General features: G+C 52.8%; 5 protein-coding genes across 5 annotated transcripts; 3 read left to right on the top strand and 2 right to left on the bottom strand.

Annotated features, from left to right (window-relative positions):
- Positions 1–3,903: 3,903 nt before the first annotated feature.
- On the top strand, positions 3,904–4,800 carry NCS54_00656700 (Post-SET domain-containing protein; the record flags this gene model as incomplete). Its single annotated transcript, XM_053152019.1, has 3 exons — positions 3,904–4,164; positions 4,257–4,325; positions 4,378–4,800. 3 exons carry the CDS (start codon positions 3,904–3,906, stop codon positions 4,798–4,800), a joined length of 753 nt encoding a protein of 250 aa, XP_053007994.1.
- A 402-nt stretch (positions 4,801–5,202) lies between these two features.
- NCS54_00656800 (Hypothetical protein) lies at positions 5,203–7,170 on the bottom strand (the record flags this gene model as incomplete). Its single annotated transcript, XM_053152020.1, has 1 exon — positions 5,203–7,170. One exon carries the CDS (start codon positions 7,168–7,170, stop codon positions 5,203–5,205), a length of 1,968 nt encoding a protein of 655 aa, XP_053007995.1.
- Positions 7,171–9,290: 2,120 nt separating this feature from the next.
- On the top strand, positions 9,291–13,287 carry NCS54_00656900 (UBC core domain-containing protein; the record flags this gene model as incomplete). Its single annotated transcript, XM_053152021.1, has 4 exons — positions 9,291–9,450; positions 9,560–11,020; positions 11,078–11,814; positions 12,055–13,287. 4 exons carry the CDS (start codon positions 9,291–9,293, stop codon positions 13,285–13,287), a joined length of 3,591 nt encoding a protein of 1,196 aa, XP_053007996.1.
- Positions 13,288–14,653: 1,366 nt separating this feature from the next.
- On the bottom strand, positions 14,654–16,044 carry NCS54_00657000 (Hypothetical protein; the record flags this gene model as incomplete). Its single annotated transcript, XM_053152022.1, has 2 exons — positions 14,654–15,034; positions 15,091–16,044. 2 exons carry the CDS (start codon positions 16,042–16,044, stop codon positions 14,654–14,656), a joined length of 1,335 nt encoding a protein of 444 aa, XP_053007997.1.
- A 3,628-nt stretch (positions 16,045–19,672) lies between these two features.
- On the top strand, positions 19,673–20,180 carry NCS54_00657100 (DNA-directed RNA polymerase III subunit RPC9; the record flags this gene model as incomplete). Its single annotated transcript, XM_053152023.1, has 2 exons — positions 19,673–19,804; positions 19,881–20,180. The coding sequence occupies 2 exons, from the start codon at positions 19,673–19,675 to the stop codon at positions 20,178–20,180; spliced, it is 432 nt and encodes a 143-aa protein (XP_053007998.1).
- Positions 20,181–20,252: the final 72 nt, after the last annotated feature.

Genomic DNA, 20,252 nt, shown 5'->3' on the forward strand with positions numbered 1-20,252 from the left:
GCAAGTGTAAGGTGGTGGTGTATTTCTCATCTTCCAATGTGTCAAGACAATGTCCATGGACTGACCTATCAAGGAGGGTACGTCTCTGCTTCCCAGGAACCAAACTTATGATTCTTTACCCTAACACTTGACTTCCCATATGAGTTTCATGCTTTCCAGAACTATGGATGTTTGTCTAAGTCCAAACGAAGTCATACTTATGCCATTGAGCAGCAGGGACAATGGGGTTGAGCGAGCAGACGTTGTGCTGAATAGGGGTACATGGTGGAGACAACGTCGTTGTGAAATTGGCGTTGGCGCCATTGACCAACCATTGATTCGTTTGCCTTGAAGCTGGGTTTGAATGATAGGGCAGGACTGAGGCAAGGGGACTTGGGCATTTGGCAACGACACAATAATCTCGCACTCACTTAGTTCTATAACTCTATGTCGAGAAGTAAAGTGTTTGATCTAGTAGTCTCGGCCATTCTTCTCTGTGAAATGTTTGTATCGAATGCAATAGGTAGGCAATAAGCAGAGAGGGGCCAGACATGCAGATCACAACACTCGTTGTAGACTGTCAACAGGTTCAGAGTTTCGAAGAGGAACTGCGTTTGAATTGAAATCTTGAGTCCACTGGATCTCACAATCTAGCACCTCGAAAATGCCTCGCTCGTAATTCGTATCACTCGAATCTCGGAGATTCATGATGCTAGGGAAATCAATTGGCGATGACCCCAGGCACTTGTCATGAGCTGAAGGATTTGGTTCACTTGATTTTATCGGCCTTTATAAAATAATACGTTAATATCTGGACAAACTGAAGCATCGTGGGATTCATCATCATCCTCGTAAGGATGATAAAAATGGCAAACAGTTTGTTCCGCATCGTGTACAATCATGTGTTGTGGTGTTTCGTTTGTTTGGCTCGAGAGGAAAAGGCGGCGAAAAGGGGGTGCTGAAACTCTCGTCACTTGAGAACCTAACAGAACTTGTCTCTTCACAGAAATTTGAAAATCAGACCAAGAACAACAAAGTGGGCGATCGAAGGATACCTCATCTTGTCACAGGATTCCATCGGCTTGTCGTTTCGAGGATATCCGAGGTCCAAGAGTATTGAAGCCACGAACGAGCCGGCAGTTCCCCTGGAATGGCTATGGCAGCCGTCAGCACAGTCTAGAACAAAGTGACAGGATGCGCGCTCTGACGTTGCGAGACGCACATCCTCAGCGTGGCGTTGGTGTTTTCCAGCTTTGCCGCCGATAGCGAAGGTCCTATAGTTTGATCGACGGACTTTACGAGATGTTTTTTTCTTCTTTTCTCATTCCTCCCCCGCAAAGTCGACTGACAGGCCACGGCTTCTGACCGAGCTCGATGTTTTTATTTCAGTGTCATAGCGCGAATCGAAAGAGACTTGCATTGGTGTCGTGGCGCGGAAGATGCGGCTCGCCGGAGCACCCAAGTCGGCCGATACTCGAAACACAACTCCCCGGCCGAGGTCAATGTCAGATTCCCGGACCCGGGACGGACCGGTTCTCTGCTCAGTTACACGAGCAAAACAGACCGGGATGGAGTCGTTGTTCTCTGAGAGAGACTGGTAAGAGCTCTCCTACTTGGCGCCATGCTGCCTTGACAGAAACTAACGGTGTGGACGCGGAAGCAATGTCCTAGATTCCGCGTCGATTACATAGCAGGAATACCATCAGGCTACGATCCGCCCCTTAACCGCAGAAGTAAAGCAAAGCAAAAACACCCACGGCAATGTCCCGTCACCATCCCGAGACAGGGGGCCCCGAGAGCCAAGTGCGTGGGTTCATGGGGGGACAAAAGGTCCGAGACCGACTGGTCTATGCAGCATCGGAGCTGTGGGGAGGCAGAGGATCAGACCGCTTAACTGGAGCGAGCGGCAAGACCAAAGGGCCATGCATATAACAAGTGCTCACATTCTCGTACAGGAAGAAGCAAGCAAGCAAGCAAGAGGTGTGGAGGGGCGGCTTTCGAACTGTCTGGGGAAGCGTCCAGCCACGAAACGAGGATGCATGGCATCTGCAGGACGGGGCCCCTTGTCGATGGGCTTATCTGAGGCGAGACTGGGGTGGGCGAGGCTGGAGAGAGCTAATTGGTCTTGGCAAGCTCATCGAAAGATGGCAGGGCTGTTGACAGCTCAACTTGAAGGGGGGGGGGCTTCACGACAAAACTTGTGACAAGGGATTGAGCGATTTCCCCACGGGAGGCGTCTGCAGAGCTGGAGACAAGGCGAGGGGAAAAGACCATTGACGCGAGGCCACGCGTGGTCAAGTGACGTCGCTGGCGATGGGATCTGAAGGACCAAGACTTAGGCGTCGTACTATGTGCGTAGCTAGCGTGTGATTCTAGGCTGTGACGGAGGACACATGATGAGAGGGGAATTGGGAGTTGAAGACGGCGATTCACAGGTCTTGGTCTTTGGTCTTGGTTAATACCATATCCAATGCCTAATGCTGCTTGTCTACTTGGACTTTGTCCATCATGGGCAAACAATTGACAGCTCCCAAGGTGACAATGACGGAGATGGTGAAGCTGAGGCAAATGGGGGGTAAAACAGCCTCGGCTCTTTCAAGTTGGGAAACCCGGCCTGTCCGAGGTCACGCCCTGGCTCCACATGTTCCGGGGCGGCTCCACGATTGATGACCTCGTTTCCCCGGCTCATGAGACTTTTCGAGACTCTTCTCTTTTTTCTCGTGCCCATGCCGATGAGATATGCAGAGTTGCGCGTTTTACAGACACACACATACAAGCCTCGTTTTTGACTGTGCCTCTTAATTGCAGAGGCTATTCCTGCTAGAATCAAATTTAATGGGGTTTCACAGACATTTTGCCCGGTCAAGCTTGTGAAGAGCTGCTCATTGCCCCTCCATGTTTTTTTACCCCTCCACACCTCATCGCCAAAACAGCCTCAACGCCACGGGAAGGCCAGGGGTGTCCCCCCTCCCCCCTCGTCTATCATGGGCCCTTAAACTTTCTAGCATTTCAATCTTTCCCGTGGCAGCCGCTCAAGTTTTTACGTTACCGGCTTGGGTTACACACTCGTCGTTGATAGGCTCTTTGTTGGTGGGGGTTCCCCCTTGTGAATCGTGTATGATCCTCATGACGCACATGTGCCGACGCCCTGAGATTCGCGCCAGCGGAGAACATCTTGCCCCATGAATTACAACGGCCAATTCAAGGTACCAAATAGAAGCAAGGAGATGAGATTCTCCCTACTGGGCCGATTTGACCGGCAAACCGGATACTAGACGCCTCATGGCGCCCCGCTCACATCTTGTTTGTTCCCACGCTTGATACCCCACCATTGGATCGATGTACCAGCAGCAAACCGTACGAAACCACAGGTTACCGTGTGTATCCATCCATTCCAGATGTTGCGAGCCGGGGCGGACGGAGAAGGGGGCGTGGTGCTTTCGGCGCTGCGGAGACTAAAGATGGCTTCACCAACGGGAGTTGCGTATGCGGGTGGGCTCACTTTGTGTGTCCTCTTTCCACTGCCCGGTCTCGAGGACGTCCATTCGATCTGCTGCTGGCTCAAGGGCCGATGAGACGGGTACTAAAGATGACGGATCGCCCACCCTTGTTTTGTAATGATGGCATTCTCATTGAGAACTCATTCCACACCATCCATCCATCCATCACAAGCTTGATCGGATCTCTCCACAATCCACCCAGAGCTAAAGCTCCAACTCCACTCTCACGTACCGAGGTCTCGACAACACTACCTTTCCTTAACTCAATTGCACTTCTTTGTTCCTTCGAGCGCTTCTCTCTCACCTTCATCTGTAAAATCATCATAACGAAACTCAGCTATACGAAAAACACTACCAATCGTTCCAATTCCTCCATCCACTCACATCCTCGATAGCTTTACCAAGCTACCCTAAATCATCAACGATGGCTCCTCTCGTCCCCCACTGGAAGCAGCCTTCCCACCCCGACATCCAAGAGGTCGTCGTCGTCAACGCCGAAGAGTTCACCACAAAGAGCATCTCGCGCGTCTCCCTCCCCCCCTTTGCCGTATTCGCAAAGTTCGACTTCCCTCCCTGCACCCCGGCGAATGAGCCCACCTACGCGACCGTCCAGACCGGCCGCGATACTCACCTCAACCTAAACAGCGATCTGCTGTACATCAACCACTCTTGCGAACCTACTCTCGTTAGTTGAACCTACTTGAAGGAGAACCCCCGGCTGTTGTTGAATCGTCCCTCCCCCTTGCCCAGAGGGAATCTCTTGATTAACACGATTAGCTCTTCGATGTGCGCAACTTCAACGTCCTAGTTGGCCCCAAGGGCATCAAGCCCGGTGATGAACTCACCGTGAGTCCATTGGCCTCTTTCCTGACTGGTGCTTCAATTGACGAAATACCAGTTCTTCTACCCCTCGACCGAATGGCACATGGCCCAGCCCTTCGACTGCCTCTGCGGAACGCCTACCTGCCGAGGCCGCATCGCTGGTGCCCGCGACATGACCGAAGCCCAGCTCGACGGTGTCTGGCTCAACGGCCACATCATCCAGCTCCGCGCTGAGCAGGAAGCCGCCCGCATCGCCCGGTCCGCGGACCCTACCGTCAACGCCCTCCACGAGGCCGTCGTCCACGCCGAGAAAGTCCTCGAGGCTGCCCGTCTCGCCCTGCGCACCTACACTGGCAACGCGCACGCCCAGAACGGCAACGGCATCATCACGCCCAAATTCGCCAATGGCACGCTCGGAAAAGTAGCTGGATCAGAGCACCGCGGTCCCACCTCTCGTGAGCTGGGTGGTGAGATGGGCGGTGATACCATCCGTGTCTAAGGAAGACGGAGCGTCGAGAGGAAGACGTGATAGCCGCGACTGGAAAATGTTGTTGCTGTTAGAGAATCCTGTTGACGCTGGTAGATAGACGACATGTTCCCTTCTCAAGTTGACGCTTTTAGGACCAAGATTGGAGAAAATCAAGAAATTGCTCGTGCTTTGGATTCATAGCTGAAAAACGATAAGCCACCATCATTGCACCCATTCGCATACCTCCCTGAGCAGGGTTGTCGTGAACAAGTCCCCCAATTCCAATCATCAAACTCTTGCTCCGCCGTCATAAACTCCATGATATACACTTCCAAACGCCAAAAGTCGTCATGTCGAATACGGTTCGTCGTCGAGATATAAGAACATCGCTGCGTCCATTACCGCACATGATGCAGTAGATCCATCCCCTGATTATTTCTTCTCCTTTGAATCCTTCCACCGGCTCCATGCGCTACGCCCCTTTTCAGAGCCAGCGCCGCCACTGTACTTGGCCTCCTCCTTCTCCCATTCGTTCCGTTCCATGCTGCGACGTGCCAAAAACGCGCGTGCAAATTTCCATGCCTCCGTATCAGCCAAGTTCCACGCTTCGAGGGATGCGCGCTGTCGAGTGTCGGCGGTTTGCTTGGTTAGGGCAATGATCCTCTTGGCACGCTCTAGAAGAGCTTGCTCCTTTTTTCTTTTCTCTTGTGGACTCAATTCCCTCCCCTTGGCAACCTCGTCGGGGTTTGGCTGCGGCTTTTCGATCCTATCGTCCTTTGTCGGCTTTTCTGCGCGCTTTCCCTTCGTTGATTTGGAATCTTGAGCCTTTCCATCCTTGGCCTTCTCTGCTGGCTTTGTGCCGGCTCTGTCTGCTTCCCCAGAGCCCTGCGGAATGCGGAATCCAAAGTGCCAATTGATATCGGAGGGAACTTCCGCCTCGGCTGTTAACCATAGCGCATGTGCTGGAGCATGTTCATCCGCCACAGCCTGCTTGAAGCGCATGATGCGGAGGTTGCTGGACACTTTGTCACCCAAGATCTTCTGGGTAATGGTCTCAAGCCATGGATCGCGAGGAGACTCTTTTCGGATCCAGGCAGCATCAATCCTCTCCCGAAGATTCGAAAGCGTGACAAGAGTCCAAGGGTGAGGTACTGTTCCAATGGCGTAGGTGCGAGTCGAGTTCTGGTACTGTTCAAGGGTGTTGACCTTCAAGGCCGCGGAGCCTGCAGCACAGCGCTTGCAACTGGAAAGCCTGGGGGGACATGAAGAAGGGATCGGGTTGTCGGGACAAAACGCCAGGGCGTTGGCGAGCTTCATCGCTGGGGCGACCATATCGGTGGTGTGTTCAGGGAAGGGCTTGAGAACGTCGATACCATCGGGGAAGCTGTTCTGCCAGGCGATGTGCATATGAGCATTGATCAGCCTGTTGAGAGACCCCAGACCCTTGGCTCGTCCATTTGTGAGACTTTCATGAACCTTGGCATATTGCTTCTTGATAAGCTCTGGGCTGTAATGGGCCAGGGAATCTGGTGTCTTGTCCGTCTTGAACGTGTCCTTGGGCGCCCCCGTGATGACGCTCTTGGCGGTCTTCAAGTTGTCGGAATCTAGCAAAGACCGGATAGCCTTGGTCACGTCGTCCTTTTGGCCGACTATGAGTGCACTGTCGAGGCCCTTCCATTTAGTCAGGGCAGGATATTCACCTCTTCGAAGGAAACTCAACAGATGGTCCTCGGTGAGGGCCATTGGGAACAAGGTGTATTCCGCCAAAAGGCCGGTACCCATAGCTCCCCATGCCAGCCATTTCATCAAGTCCTTTTTCAGCTCTGGATCTACCTGGAGTCTCTGTACCTCGGCATACATTGGATTGTTCATGGCCTCGGAAGCGCCCAGAATGGTAGGTCGGAAACCCTGCGCCCACCATGCGCGACGCCAGGTCAGAAGCAGGTCGCTTTCGGCATCCTTCTCCTCCCTCGACTTTTTGAGAGTAGAATCGTAGTAGCAGTATATGAAGGGGCGATCACGGAGCGGAGGTAGAAGAGCACGGTCTTCGTCGAGGGTGAGGGAGCTAGAGAAGGGCACAGACAGCCACTTCCAATCAGCCCACCAAGAAGAACCGTGGTACGAGTCCTGTGCTCGAACCGGAGGCCGATGAGAGGGCCCACGGAAGGGATTCAAGCCTGTCATGCCCTTGGTGAGGGACTCGCGAAGGCTGGACACAGAAGTTTTGCCCTTCTTGGGTTCCGCGTTCTTGGCGGCATTGTCTGGAGCGGCAACATGCGTGGTAGTAGGTGATAGGATGGTGAAAATCGTGAATGCGAAAACGAGGGCGATGAGGATAAGATAAGTCAATCGTCGAGAAGTAAACCGGCGTGGTCGGCCGTAGAAGATGTTGAAGGCCATGATGTATCAGTCGCCGGGGCAATGTGACCGAAGTAAATCGTAAAACAAGAATCGCAAAAGTGAAAGGGAGCGACACGTTTGACCGGACTATGTAGTCGTCGAGAGGACACGAATGGCTGGCATCGGGCAGGTAATTGGCTGATCGGGCTGAGCCACGAGTCTCATGAAACGAGGGCGACAAGACGTTGTCAAGGACGCATTTCGATGATAGCGAGAGGACGCCAATTATGGCAACGACAAACAGAGATGGTATGACGAGAGACGAGACAGGAGTGGCCGTGGGCCGGTTCTTGAGGACTAAATTAGTTGTCGAGGGAGGGGGAAATGGATACGAGAAATGCTGATGGGAGCTCTCGTGAGTGATCCCTTTTATGCAAGTGTTGGAGGGATGACCAGCGAGTGGGGTGGGCCGCCAGGGAAGTGAGACCTGAACCACGCGTTACCGAATCGGGTCTGGATCAATTAACGGGCAAGGGGCTTGGGCATGAAGATTTGCGCCATAGAGGCCGGTAGGAGAATTGCCAATTGAGATGAAGCTGTAAATGAGGGCATACTTCTCGCCCTGTTACTGCAGTCTGGTATACTCGCAGCGTGAGGCGGTGCCGGGGGTAAAATGCCCTTGGATCCTTGATCGACCTGCAATCCACTTGAGCATCTGACTGTGGAGATCCTGACGTCGAGCTTCGGGAGCTTGATCGGTCCAGGCCCACTCGCTCAGGTCCCGGGGCTTCAAGGGACGTCGGGTGGGCCTGGTTGTCTCGAAGCTGGCCGTGAAGCTGGAACGCCAAGAACAATTGAATTCTTTGGATCCCATACGTGAGGTTGCCCGTTGCTGCCTGGTGTTGATGGCAAGTGCAACAGTTGACTAAACCCTTTTGCTTCACCTCGTCCCTGGGGCTCTAAACACGAGAGGCTCAATGCACTCGTCTCAATGATGATCTATTTGATGGGGCTTGTCTGCATGTTGCATCGCCACTAATTAAATCGGCGCCAGCGCTCCATAGGGCTGATTTAGGCCAGGCCATGGAGTTCAAGTCAAGACCCTTGATCAGCAGAAAAATAATCATTCTGCGTCGTGCGTGCACTTTATCTCAAGGGTTTGAGACTTCTGTTGATCCTGTACTACTTCTCTTGCGCCGTATGTTCGTAGATTACTTCATCCATTTGGTGTAAGCGTGAGTGGCTGTCATGTACCGTGTGGTGGAGGAGATGGCCATGTCATCCATGGAACTGAGCTTGTACCTCAGGGAACCGGTAAGAGCACGCTATCTTCAACGTAAGCCTGGCTTCTTTCAGCAGCTAAGAAAACAAGATCTGTAATGCCCTTTCACTCTTTTCTCGATATAAAACGAATTTTTTTGCATCTGCTGAGGCCAGTTACAGAGTCACAACCTCCCCAAGTAACTTCGCTGCAACTTTCGGTTAATGTTTGCCCAAAGCCCAAATTCCATCACTGCCACCCACTGTATCTTACTGCAGGTGGCCGACACCGCGGGCGAACGTGCCATGCGAACGAACTGCACAGGCAGACAGACACAGACAGGCAGCAATGACCCCATGCACGCCTACACCTACGCCTGGTCTTTCACTCCTACCGACTCTTCCCTCCTCCCTCCCTTTAGCTTACCTGTGACACACGACAAAGTCATTTGGAACTAGAAAAACAGCTCCTCTCGAATCGCACAGGCTGGCCATCCAGCTCTGACTCCCCTCCCCTCATCCTGGGCAGGGTAGGTAGGTACTGCAAACAAACGGCAAACGCACCTGCCCTCCCGTGACCTGAACCACTGCTTCTCCTCCCAGGTATATCTTGCACCCAACATCTTTCAAATGCTGCATCTTGCCAACATTTATCGAGCCTTTCCTCACCTATCAGCGAAATTATCTGGGCGCCGGATATTTGCCCTGGATCTTACTCGTCTACACAACTGACCCCGCCCCAGAACATTACACTTGTTGGGCTTTACATCGCCTCGCCGTGCTCACTTCGCCCATCTTTGACCACCTGTTGCCCACCTCTAGACGAGTTCTGCAGATACTCGTCACGATTTCTGGTCAGCGTCTTCCCACTCCTCCACGTCGGGGCTAAACGCTGGGACCGGCGGCTAGTCGACGCCGCCATGGGTCTCAAGCAGTTCAACCTCGACCTTAGGGCCGCTACGTCCAACTATAACGACCCGCACGTCACAAATGTGCGAAAGGGAGACTCAGATGGAGAGATTGTATTCACCTATGGCCTGGAAGGGCAGCCGCCCTTGGAGATCCAGGCTCTCTCAACAGGTATGATCTTGCGATACTGCTCCCCAGACTCTGGACTGCGCATTGAGCTGGGACATTCAATCACCCATCCCCTGCGGAAAGCGGAAGTAATCCAGCTGACAATATCCAGATGCCGATTCCTATCCCAGACACTCGAGCTTCATGATATTCACCTCGTCAGACCACGCCACCAAGGATATGGATGAGTGGCTTCAGAGTTTCGCTGCCTTGACCGGAGGCAAGGATGTGACCGAAGTTATCTCGCTGGTTTCCAGACGGTTGACCGCCAAGCTCAGCAACAGCGATCCATCCATAGCCGTCATCAGCAGCGACGAGGATGAGGCAGATGGCGACTCTGCATTCGACAGTGACGACTTCTCCCAGGACGATGAGGACGAGGAGGAGTATCGCATTGATATCACACCGCTGCCGCCTAGAAGACCGGCTGCGAGATGTGCGGCTGGCTCTCCAGGATCGACCACTCGCTTGAAGCGGCACCTGCGAGACGCTAAGAGGGAAGGTTTTTGTATCTCTGTCCCATTCACGAAGAAGGTCGACAACCTCTCTGGTATCTTCTCGCTGTCCATCCGTGTTTCGAAACTCGGCATCCCAGAGGAAGCCTTGGAGGCATGGGACCTCAAGTCTTCGGAGTACGTGGTCATGTTGATCAAATTGCCAATGGGATATCCTTCTGCGACCGAGTTTATACGTCTACCCTCGGACCAGTCAATGGTGCAATTCAGATTCGGTAAATGCGCCAGTCCAAAGCCGTCCTACCATACAATGAAACGGATGTTCGAGTCTGACCTTAGCACGGAGTCCCAGCATCCTCCTCACAAAGACAACAGCAGGGACAGCGATCATTTTCTACCGCTGTACATGTCAGCATCTCTTAATCCCCTACTCAACCAAGAGTTCCCTAGTCTTCTACAACTTCGACGATCCGACAACTTTTCCTGGGATCAAGCACAGACATTCAAGTTCGATCTGAGTCGAGGCAGTCACTTCAGAGACGCTTCCTCTTCGGTCAAAAACTCTAAAGATGACCGGGATAGCTCTGCTGATTGGTTTAGTCTTGAGTTCCTTCGACGAGACTACGTTTCAGCAGGTGAAGATCTCAACATCTTTCTTGTGGCGATGCAGTTTGGCCTGCAGAGACTAATCAAATGCACAAAATACTGCATGGTCTGCCATCAAAGAATGGATGGAGGGTTTGAGGCCGTCAAGCCTTTCGTTTGCGGAAACCTGCTCTGCCTTTACCAGTACCTGTCGCTCGGGTTTGGCCAGAGCATCGAGCACGACATTATCAATAGCCCGGCCGTGGTCGACCTCCTTATTTCCTTCTTCTACTCTGCCGTTTTCAGCAATCGTCTTCGCGAATTTCCACAAGGACTGGGTCTGAAATGCGCTGATCCAGGCTCCCTCAAGGACCCCTCAGAGCATCTGGACGTGGAGGTGTCCTTCAGGGATAAGAAGATTCGGTTCTCTAGCGCCGACTATGGCTCTCATAAAAAGATGAAGGAGGGTGACTGTGTCCTTCTTGTCATCAGGCCCAAGGAGATGACAACACCAGTGCCTATCGTGCACTCGAGTAAGTGGACACTTTTCTTTTGGTTCCCGGTTGACAGCAACACTAACATCGAGACAGCTGTGGAGAGGCACACGTGCATCATTGAATCGCCCGGGAACTCGGAGTGCACTTTTCGAATCATTGAGACACAAATAGCGCCCATCAACGTCATGCCACTATCGGAAAATGAGACGAGGACCCATGCAACCCATCCGAGCGCAGACTGGGTTCGTGTCATGCTTTTCCACCACAACAAGGATATCGATGAGCTTCAGACTGCGGACCGTGATTACAATCTCATTCAACTGACTAGGATGATCCCGCCTGTCGAGGAAATGAGATCTTACCTTGTGGAGAGGCCAGGAAGTAGCCTGTCCCTTTGGAAGGGCATGAACAATTCGACATTGGCTCTCCTCAACTGGATCGTGGCATCGAACAGATCTTTCATTGTTCAAGACGGTCCAATCCCTAATGGTCAATCACCGGCAGGAGGGGCAGCAGACAGTCCCAGCATTGTCCAGGGCATGGGTGCGGGCTGGGTGCAGTTTCGCTTCGCTCAGGGCTCGCCGGAGAAGGAAGAGGCTTTCTTCAAGGAGCTCACGAAACTGAAAGAAATTGGCGGGCAACCAAAAACACACCCAAGTCTATTCGCATGGCATGGAAGTCCGCTCGAGAATTGGCACAGCATCATTCGGACTGGGCTTGACTTTTCTACGACACTGCATGGACGAGCGTACGGCAACGGAGTCTATTTGAGCAAGGTATTTTCGACCAGTCAGGGCTATACGATGGGGGGCGTTCACGGAAGCTACTTGGTAAGTTGACCACACCTGGAGGAAGGTTGAAGACGGTAGGGCAGGGGATACTCTCTGCTAAGGCGTACATCTCATGAGGAGCTGGAGCGAGTATCGGATTAATCTTGCGTTCGGCTCCTCTAGGATATACGTTCACTCACAGTATTCCCCTTGTCCTTGCTAATCACGCAGTCATTCATTCTATGGCCCTTTGTGGTTTCTCTGTTGGTGGTGATTGTTGGCTGACATTTAATAATATAGGCTTCTTCGGCATGGCCGAATTCTCGACTCAATATCTCCAGTGCTATCAGCATGTGCGAGATCGTCAACGATCCGGCCCGATACGTGTCAACGCAACCGCATTTTGTTATCGACAAAATCGAGTGGATTCAGTGCCGGTACCTATTTGTTCGGGTGAACGCCTCTTCACAAACCGGCAACCAATGGCGCCCGAAGAAATCAGTCTTCACCTCGAAGGGCTATCTCGGGCAAGACCCTCAACATCGGTTGATCGGTGACCATAGAAATGAAATCCTGATCCCCTTGTCGGCAATTCCAACTGCCCGCCGTCGTGCTCTCGGACAGCAAGGCTCTGTCGGTGGTCCGGGCCTCACGCGAGAGAACCCTATCTTGCTCGATGAAGAAGATGGGGATGTTCTTGAGGAGATTGACGGGGAACTCGACGATCTCCTGGCCTCGGATGGCGAGGAAGAGGATAGCCAGAGACAAACGGTGCGAAAACGACGACGAACTTCCACGGACTCGGGCCTGGGAGAGCTACGACCATCCAAGCTGACGACGGGGATGCAGGACCGGAACAACACAGGCCAACCACAGGCTGGCACTACCACCACCTTCAGGCCTGGCGGTCTGGATCTGGCCTCTCTTCCCAAGCTCGCCGAGCCGACCTGGGCGGCGTCATCCCCGGGAGCCCTACGTGCCCTCAACCGAGAGATCAAGGATCTGCAAAAGATACAATCCAACACTGATCTCGCTTCGCTAGGATGGTATATCGACTTTGACAAGCTGGACAACATGTTCCACTGGATCGTCGAGCTCCACAGCTTTGACGTGAACCTCCCCCTTGCGCAAGATATGAAGCGCGCTGGCTGCTCCAGCATAGTCCTGGAACTTCGTTTCGGCAGCTCGTACCCGGTATCACCACCTTTTGTCCGTGTCATCCGCCCACGCTTCCTCCCCTTCGCCCACGGGGGTGGTGGCCATGTTACCATAGGCGGCGCTATATGCTCAGAGCTGCTCACCAACTCGGGCTGGTCCCCCGCCCTGTCGTTGGAAAAGGTGTTCCTCGAAGTCAGGATGAATCTCTGCGACATGGACCCTCCAGCCCACCTTGACCGGGCAGATGGCTTGGGGTCGATGGATTACAACATCTTCGAGGCTATTGACGCATTCCGCCGTGCTGCCACGGCACATGGGTGGCAGATTCCTTCGGACATGGACATGGTTAGTAGCATGTCCGCGCTGCTAAACTAATGGAGAGTTCTCCTGAGCAACATTTTGATGTATACACACCGAGATCGAGTGTGTTATATCAACCAAGGCAGTTTTCTGTGCCTTATTACTATTTGGCTTGTTTCTTGTCTTCAGAGACAAGTGGCGTTAAGGGCGTGCCAGATTTGAGGGATGTGATGATATAAGATCACAAATATGCTGAGGGGATGAAGAATATTACCTAGACAGCAACACTCACGAGGCACAGATCGGTAGACGGGCGACGGAAAACGGTCTCGTGTATTCTAAGTTGGCACGAATCGCTATGAATTGATGAATTGATGATTAAAGACTTTGACATGATCAGGGACCATAATCAAGACACTGTAGGATGGCAGTGGACCTGATTTGTCAAGGAGTTGTGACACTTCCTCTCCATTGCATCCTTAAACTTCCCTTCAGCCGATCAATGACATCAAATGGCAGCAGTATCACCATCGACAGCAGAACAGCAAGAATTCATTTCAACTTTTTATTTCATTATCTGGCAGCATCGCCATTTGCAAGGCTCGCTGGCTTCTTTAACCTGGCCCTTCTGGCAACACCTCAACTCCCCCTGGCCAAATACCCGTCTATAAAACTCCCCCATCTCTCTCTTTTTTAGGTTGGTCCGGAATTCTACGATTCGATGTTTTCTCATGCGATTGGAAGACTTGCGATATCAAGAGAACCACATCTCGAAAGAAGGTCCTTTTTGTTTTCTCCAAGACATACCGTTTCCCCTCGACCCAGCTAGGGATGGAGGTGGGGTAGGTAGATAGCTACTAACCCTCAAGCAAGGTTTTTCAAGATTTTGTTGTTGTTTGTGTTTGTGTTTGTTTGTGTGTGTAGCAAAAGAATCAAGGAATCAACAAAGGAGAAAGAAAGGGTCCAAACGTGGGAATGGATGAGATTGTGCAGCATAGTAGAAAGCAAGAAACCCCTTCCTCCTACCCACGCTGCACCAGCCTATACCAAACCCTTTCCTTCCACAGTGTCTCCTTTTGTTGCACCGCACACCGACGTGTGCCGTTCCAAGTATCCCGTCAGGATACATTCTAGGGGGTGGGGGATGAAATGGAAAAATATCGAAACGGCCGGGAAACCAAGGCCTGGCAGATAAGACAAGCACCCAAAGAAGCTCCCCTTAAACTCCAAAACAAAACATCCCAGGTCAGAACAAAACGTCGCATGACGGGGATGAGCGTCGCGACTGCGGTACCGAGGGCGGGATGCGCCTCGTACAAGGCCGTTTAGAAATCAAGGATCCGACAGGACTTGAGTATTCGTCCATGTCGAGTAAAACGCCATAGTATGATTGGTTGAGGTTGTCACTCGTGACAAACCGTGGATGTCAGTAGTTGGTGATTTAGTTGTGCTGGAAGAGCACGCTGATCGACTCGCCGTGGTGGACGCGGCGGATGGCCTCGGCGAAGACGGGCGAGATGTCGATCACCTCGAGCTTGGGACATAGTCGTCGGTGCTCATTCTGGGGGACCGAGTTGGTAACCAGAATCTTGTCAATGGCAGAAGCATTGATACGGGCAATGGCGTCACCGCTAAACACTCCGTGAGTGAGAAGAGCGTACACCTTGGTAGCGCCCTCCTTCTTCAGAAGCTTAGCAGCGCGCGTGATGGTGTTTCCAGTGTCAATGATGTCGTCGACCAGGATGCAGATGCGGTTTGCGACATCACCCACAAGCATCATGCTGGCATTGCGGTGCTCAGTGAACCGGATCGGACGGCGCTCCTAGAGGTATTGTATGAGTTTTGAACAGAGGGGAATCAAGAGATTATTTGAATTACCTTATGAATCAGGGCAAAATCCGTCTTGAGGCTGTCAGCGATCAGGGTAGCTCGCTTGGCACCTCCGGCATCGGGGGAGACAATGACGGAGTTTTGGTAGCCAGGGATTTGCGACTGGATGTAGTTCTGGATCAGGGCCTTTCCGTAGAGATTGTCGACGGGAATATCAAAGAAGCCCTGGTATTGGGGATCGTGAAGATCCATAGTGATGATGTGGTCTGCGCCGGCGCAAGTGAGCAGGTCGGCAACCAGAGTGCCGGCCTGGGCAATCCAGTGCTTGTAACCAGGCTTGGGCTGGAAGGCCGAGATGTTGGACTGGTTTTCGTAGTCATGGGTAGTGTAACTTCGCTGTGAGGAAATAGAATTCTCCTGCTGGTGACCACGGTTGGAAGTGGTGCTGGAGATCGTATCTGATCGGCGGGGCGGCGCGAAGTCGCCATTGGTGCCATTGACACCGTTGACGCCGTTGGCAGCGCCCTCCCTGGCGATGGCGGTCTTGGACAGCTTCTCAGTGAGGTTGTTAACGCCATTGGGCAAGCCGGCAGACCGAGGGGCGCCAGGACGAGGCGTGGGAGGCACACTCTCGAAGGTGTAGTCGTTTCGGGAACCCCCAGTGGGTTGCGACAAAGGAGCGCCGGCCTTGTTGTAGGGCCAGTCGGGCTGTCGGGAGTAGGGGAAGAGTGGGACAACTGCAGTGACTCGCTTTGCTGAACCGATTTTGCAGGCCGAGATCATGATGCAGAGGTCAATGAGGTTGTCATTGACGTTGCCCGAGCCGGATTGAATGATGTAGACATCCTTTCCACGGACCGAGTCCTTGATTTCGCAGCGACTCTCGCCGCCAGAGAATTTTGAAAGAATGCGGTTACTTTGGGGAACGCCGAGGATGTTGCAGACGTTTTCTGTGAGCTGGGGGTGGGAATTGCCTCCCAGAACGACGATATTGCGCACCATTGTGAAGGCGAGGATGTGATTGTCGGGTAAAGGTTCAAGAGTGGTCGTCGGCTAAGAGAGCAAAAAGTTTTGAAGAGCGGCGAAGGACGGAAGCGGAAACGGGTGTGGAGGGGCCGATTCGGAGGGGCGAGCAATGGAGAAGAGAGGGGAGGCGTGACCGAGTCAAGAATACCGGACACGAGGAAGGAGCTCTGGATGATTGCGAGAACGATTATGAAGAGGGGGAAACCCTAGACAAGTCGAAACGAGTCGATCCGAGATCGAGGTAATCCGAAGTCGAGACGAGACGTGACGAAGTTGAGGGTTTGCGAGGCAAAACCTTGACTGGGTGACTTTTTTTTTTTTTTTTTTTTTCTTTCAATGGCGGGCCGGGCCTGTTGGAGCGCAGCACAGCACAGCGCAGCGCAGCAACTGGGAGCGCGTGGAGTGGGGTGGTGGAGGCGGGATTGCAAATGCCTGCCCGGTGAGTAAGTGGTGAAGCGTGTGAGTTGCTGCAAGATGTCGGTTGAAGACAAAATTGGCGCCGGGGGACTCTCTGAGCGCGCTGTAGGAGGAGGTTGGTGACGCTTTTGGGGGGACCTGAAGGCCTGTCCGGGGGCGCTGAAGCGGCGCGAGGGATGACTCGACAGCGGTCGACAGGACAGGGGTGGAGGCCGATTGCTGTAGCCGACTGAGACGCACAGAGCAGTCGACGTCACTGCGTCAGAGGCTCACAGCTCAGCAGGTTTCCAATGCCGAATGACAGGGCAGGGGATCCTAAACAAAGAACCTGGCGGTGCGAAGCCGGAGATGGCGGTCGGGGAGTGAGTAGGAGGGAGCAGCCAGCCAGTTGAATGGAGGCAAGTATTTCGTTTAAAGGTGACGAGGAAGAGATGGAGGAAAGAGGAACTCGGCAGACTGACGTGACGAACGAACCGACGAAATAAAGCCCGGGGATGGCGCGGCGGTCGCAGGAGCAGTCCAGTCCAAGTGGAGGAGGAGTGGGAGTGGAGATGGCGATGCGATGGGATGTCGATGGGCGAATATCAAAGGCCCATTGTGTGCGAATGGATGCGTGAATTTGAAAGAAACTCTCGAGGAGTGGGAGGAAGGGAGGGAGCAGGTGGATACAGTACAGATTTTAGTTTCTCTGGGGTTGCGTAGACTTTGGGCAACACGGTGACGACGAGATGAAATGATCTTTTATGATTTCGGACAAGCAGGAGCGTCAAGTAACGAGACAGGAGTCATTGGCAGTCCAAGTCGGAGCCCAGAAATGATGAAATGGCGACGGGGTACATGACACCCGCCAAGACACAAATTCACACAACCATGTACTGCTATTCTTAGTCAAGCGTGGCTGCCGCAGGCAACCAACCAGCAGCCGAGGAAAAAATACAGCCAGCGATCGATGCCGGTCCACCGGTACCCGGAGGGAAGGAGGGGCGAACCACGAGCGCCAATTGCAAAGACAATGCAGAGACATTCTCCCAGGTTTTCGGGATCGAGACTGCGCGCGGGGGCAGTGTGAGTGGTGAGATTCTGGCTGCAAGGAAGGGAGAAAGGAAAACAAAAGGAAGATAACGATTTCCTTCACCTGCCCAGTTACTGCTCTCCTCACACCATGGAGCCGCTCTCCCTTACCCACCCGCGGCTCTAGCTGCAGCCTGAAGATGGAGGACGGGAGGTTTTTTTTTTCCATTCACATGAACCTGGACTTGTACCCACCCCCGCCAATTCTCATGTACCAAGGGTACCTGCTGGCCAGGTGTAGCTCTCCAGACGGATCCCCCATGCTGTTATGAGTGATAAAAAAAAGGGTCGATACAAGTTGGCAAAACCCGAGTCCACCACAACCCGGATGCTGCTAGGAACAAGGGTAGCTCTGCAGTTCTACCTTGCTCCGTCAACTGCAGACCGCCCTATTCTTCGAAATTCATGCTGTACCTTGTTCTGGGAAGGTTGAAGCGGCTTCCCTGAATCGGCGAGTCTTGCTCTTCAACCTCCCCGAGCCGGAGACGGAGTACCGAGGGTGTACCTCCGAAAAATGTGCAGGACTGCGGCGGGAGCGGGCGGGGGAGAAACACCGACTGCAGAGAGGGAGCTGGAACAATCCACTTGGGAAATGGGAAATTCCACTGGACTTTCTGGGCTTCATGGATGCGAAACGGGCTCCATGGCTCTAACGCCGTAGGCGTCTGGTCACCACCAGGAGTTTGCCCGGCGGCGGTTCAGCCCGGCAGGGATGCGTAGTCAGTTGATCTGTACGACACCCGTTCACACGACATTCACCTTGGAGCTGCCAACCAGTCACAGCCGTAAGCCCGTCCCTTTTATCCTATTCTTTCCTTCTTCCTGCCTGGTCATGCTGAGCATTATAAAAAAAGAGCCGCTGCAAATCATATTCGCGAGACACACACGCAGCCCTGGAACAGGTCGGCTCTGCAACGTGTCCAACGTCCCGATGACGGACTCAAGGTCTTGGCAAATGTACAATGTAAAACGCCACAGTGCAGCTCTCCCGAGGCGTGATGCACAATATCAAGACTGCAGGCGGCGTTCTCAGCAACTGCTGGCCTGTGGTTACACCATGTGTGCTGAATCTCTTTGTCAACTGACGCATGTTGGCTGCGACGGGCATGGGACAATTGCCGTTTTCATCTCTGTCACTGTGAGCAAAAACCCATGTCTGCGTGGCTTGCATCACTCGATCCCTCATCAGGTCTCGCCTTGTCCTAGGATAGGATGTCGAGTACCAGTGTGTGCGTTCTAGAAGGGAAGAAAAAAAGCACCTAAATCACGCGACCTCCTTCTCCCAAGAACAATCGGGAGTTCCAGACCATTTCAACTTTTTTTTTTAGCACCATGCGCTTAGACTTGCGTAGGTAGCTCAAATGCCACCGAGATCCGGGGAGGGATCGTGTTCTGTTCCCCTTCTGATGATGGCATTGCACATCAGATGGCTCCCATTGGATCCTTTGCCTGTAGGTTGACCCCTCTTTGAGAACCTGCGTGCTGCGATGCCGGATGTGAGAAGAAAAAAAAAGAATCGCGGGGGGCGTCTTTGCCTTGTGCCGATGGCTTGCGCACGAACGAATTGGAGCCTGACATTGGAGTAAAAGAGGAGGAAAAAGAAAAGAAAGAAAAAAACCTTTTGCGCAGGTACATGATGAAATTGACTCCACTGTAACACGGAGTTTCCCTTTCTTGCGCACATGGTAAAAGGTGAGCAATTGAGGCTCACATGCAAAAAAAAAAAAAAAAATGAAAGAGTCGTGAATTGGAGGGCAGCCAACTTTTGCCCAAGTCTCAACCTTGAATCAACATCTCACACCTTGTGCTTCTGCTACATTCGCACAAGGTGTCGATCGTGCACCACCCTCAATTCCAGAAAAGAACTCCAAGTGAGAAAAAAAAAAAGCCTCCCGTTTTTGAGTGTCTCACAAGTTGTTGCGTGAGGGTGCACCCACCTTTTTTCTGTTCTTCAGCCTCGTCTTTCTGCGGGGCCCTGATTGGCTCCTTCAACTACACATTCTGGATCCCCCATTTTTCTTTCCTTTGCAGCTCAGAGCCTCATCCTCACTCACCATCAGAATCTCACCTTGACTCGACTGGTTCGCTTTGCTGAGGCGACGCATCAACCGAAGCCATGAAGATTCTCGAGTCTCAAGCCGCTGTGCTCAGTAATTGGGAGGTGTACGAGCACCTCACCGAGCAAAAGGAGCGCTACAAGAAGACTAAACATCGAGGTCCTCAAAATTATGAAGATCTAGTTCGCTATGTAGGTCATTCTCCGGTTTGCTTCTATTTAGATGCGCAGTTCAAAATTCAAGGATATATAACTGACGATGCTACAGCTCCTGAATTATCTCCGCTCAAATCCTAACCCTCTCAGCGAGGACCCTATTCCCTACACCGAGGGCTGCATCACCCTGCTCCTCGAGCGCCTGAGGCCTTTCAACCTAGCCAAGAGTGAGGTTATCATGATCATCAACCTCCGCCCTAGCACTCCTCCGGTTCTTGGCTCTGCTCTCGAGGATATGTATGAGCGCTTCACCGCAGAGCAGCAGGAGGAAATGGTCACCATCATCGCCGAAGTCCTTGGCCCATTCGGGCAAGAGGCTGAGGCGGCCGATGCATCCATGGCCGACGCATAGCCTGGAGTCCAGACTTTGTCAGGCATTGTATCCAGGGCCAGCTCTGTCTTATAATATCACCCACTGCTACCA

This window comes from Fusarium falciforme, chromosome 5 (genome assembly GCF_026873545.1).
Source record: "Fusarium falciforme chromosome 5, complete sequence".
Taxonomy (NCBI): domain Eukaryota; kingdom Fungi; phylum Ascomycota; class Sordariomycetes; order Hypocreales; family Nectriaceae; genus Fusarium; species Fusarium falciforme.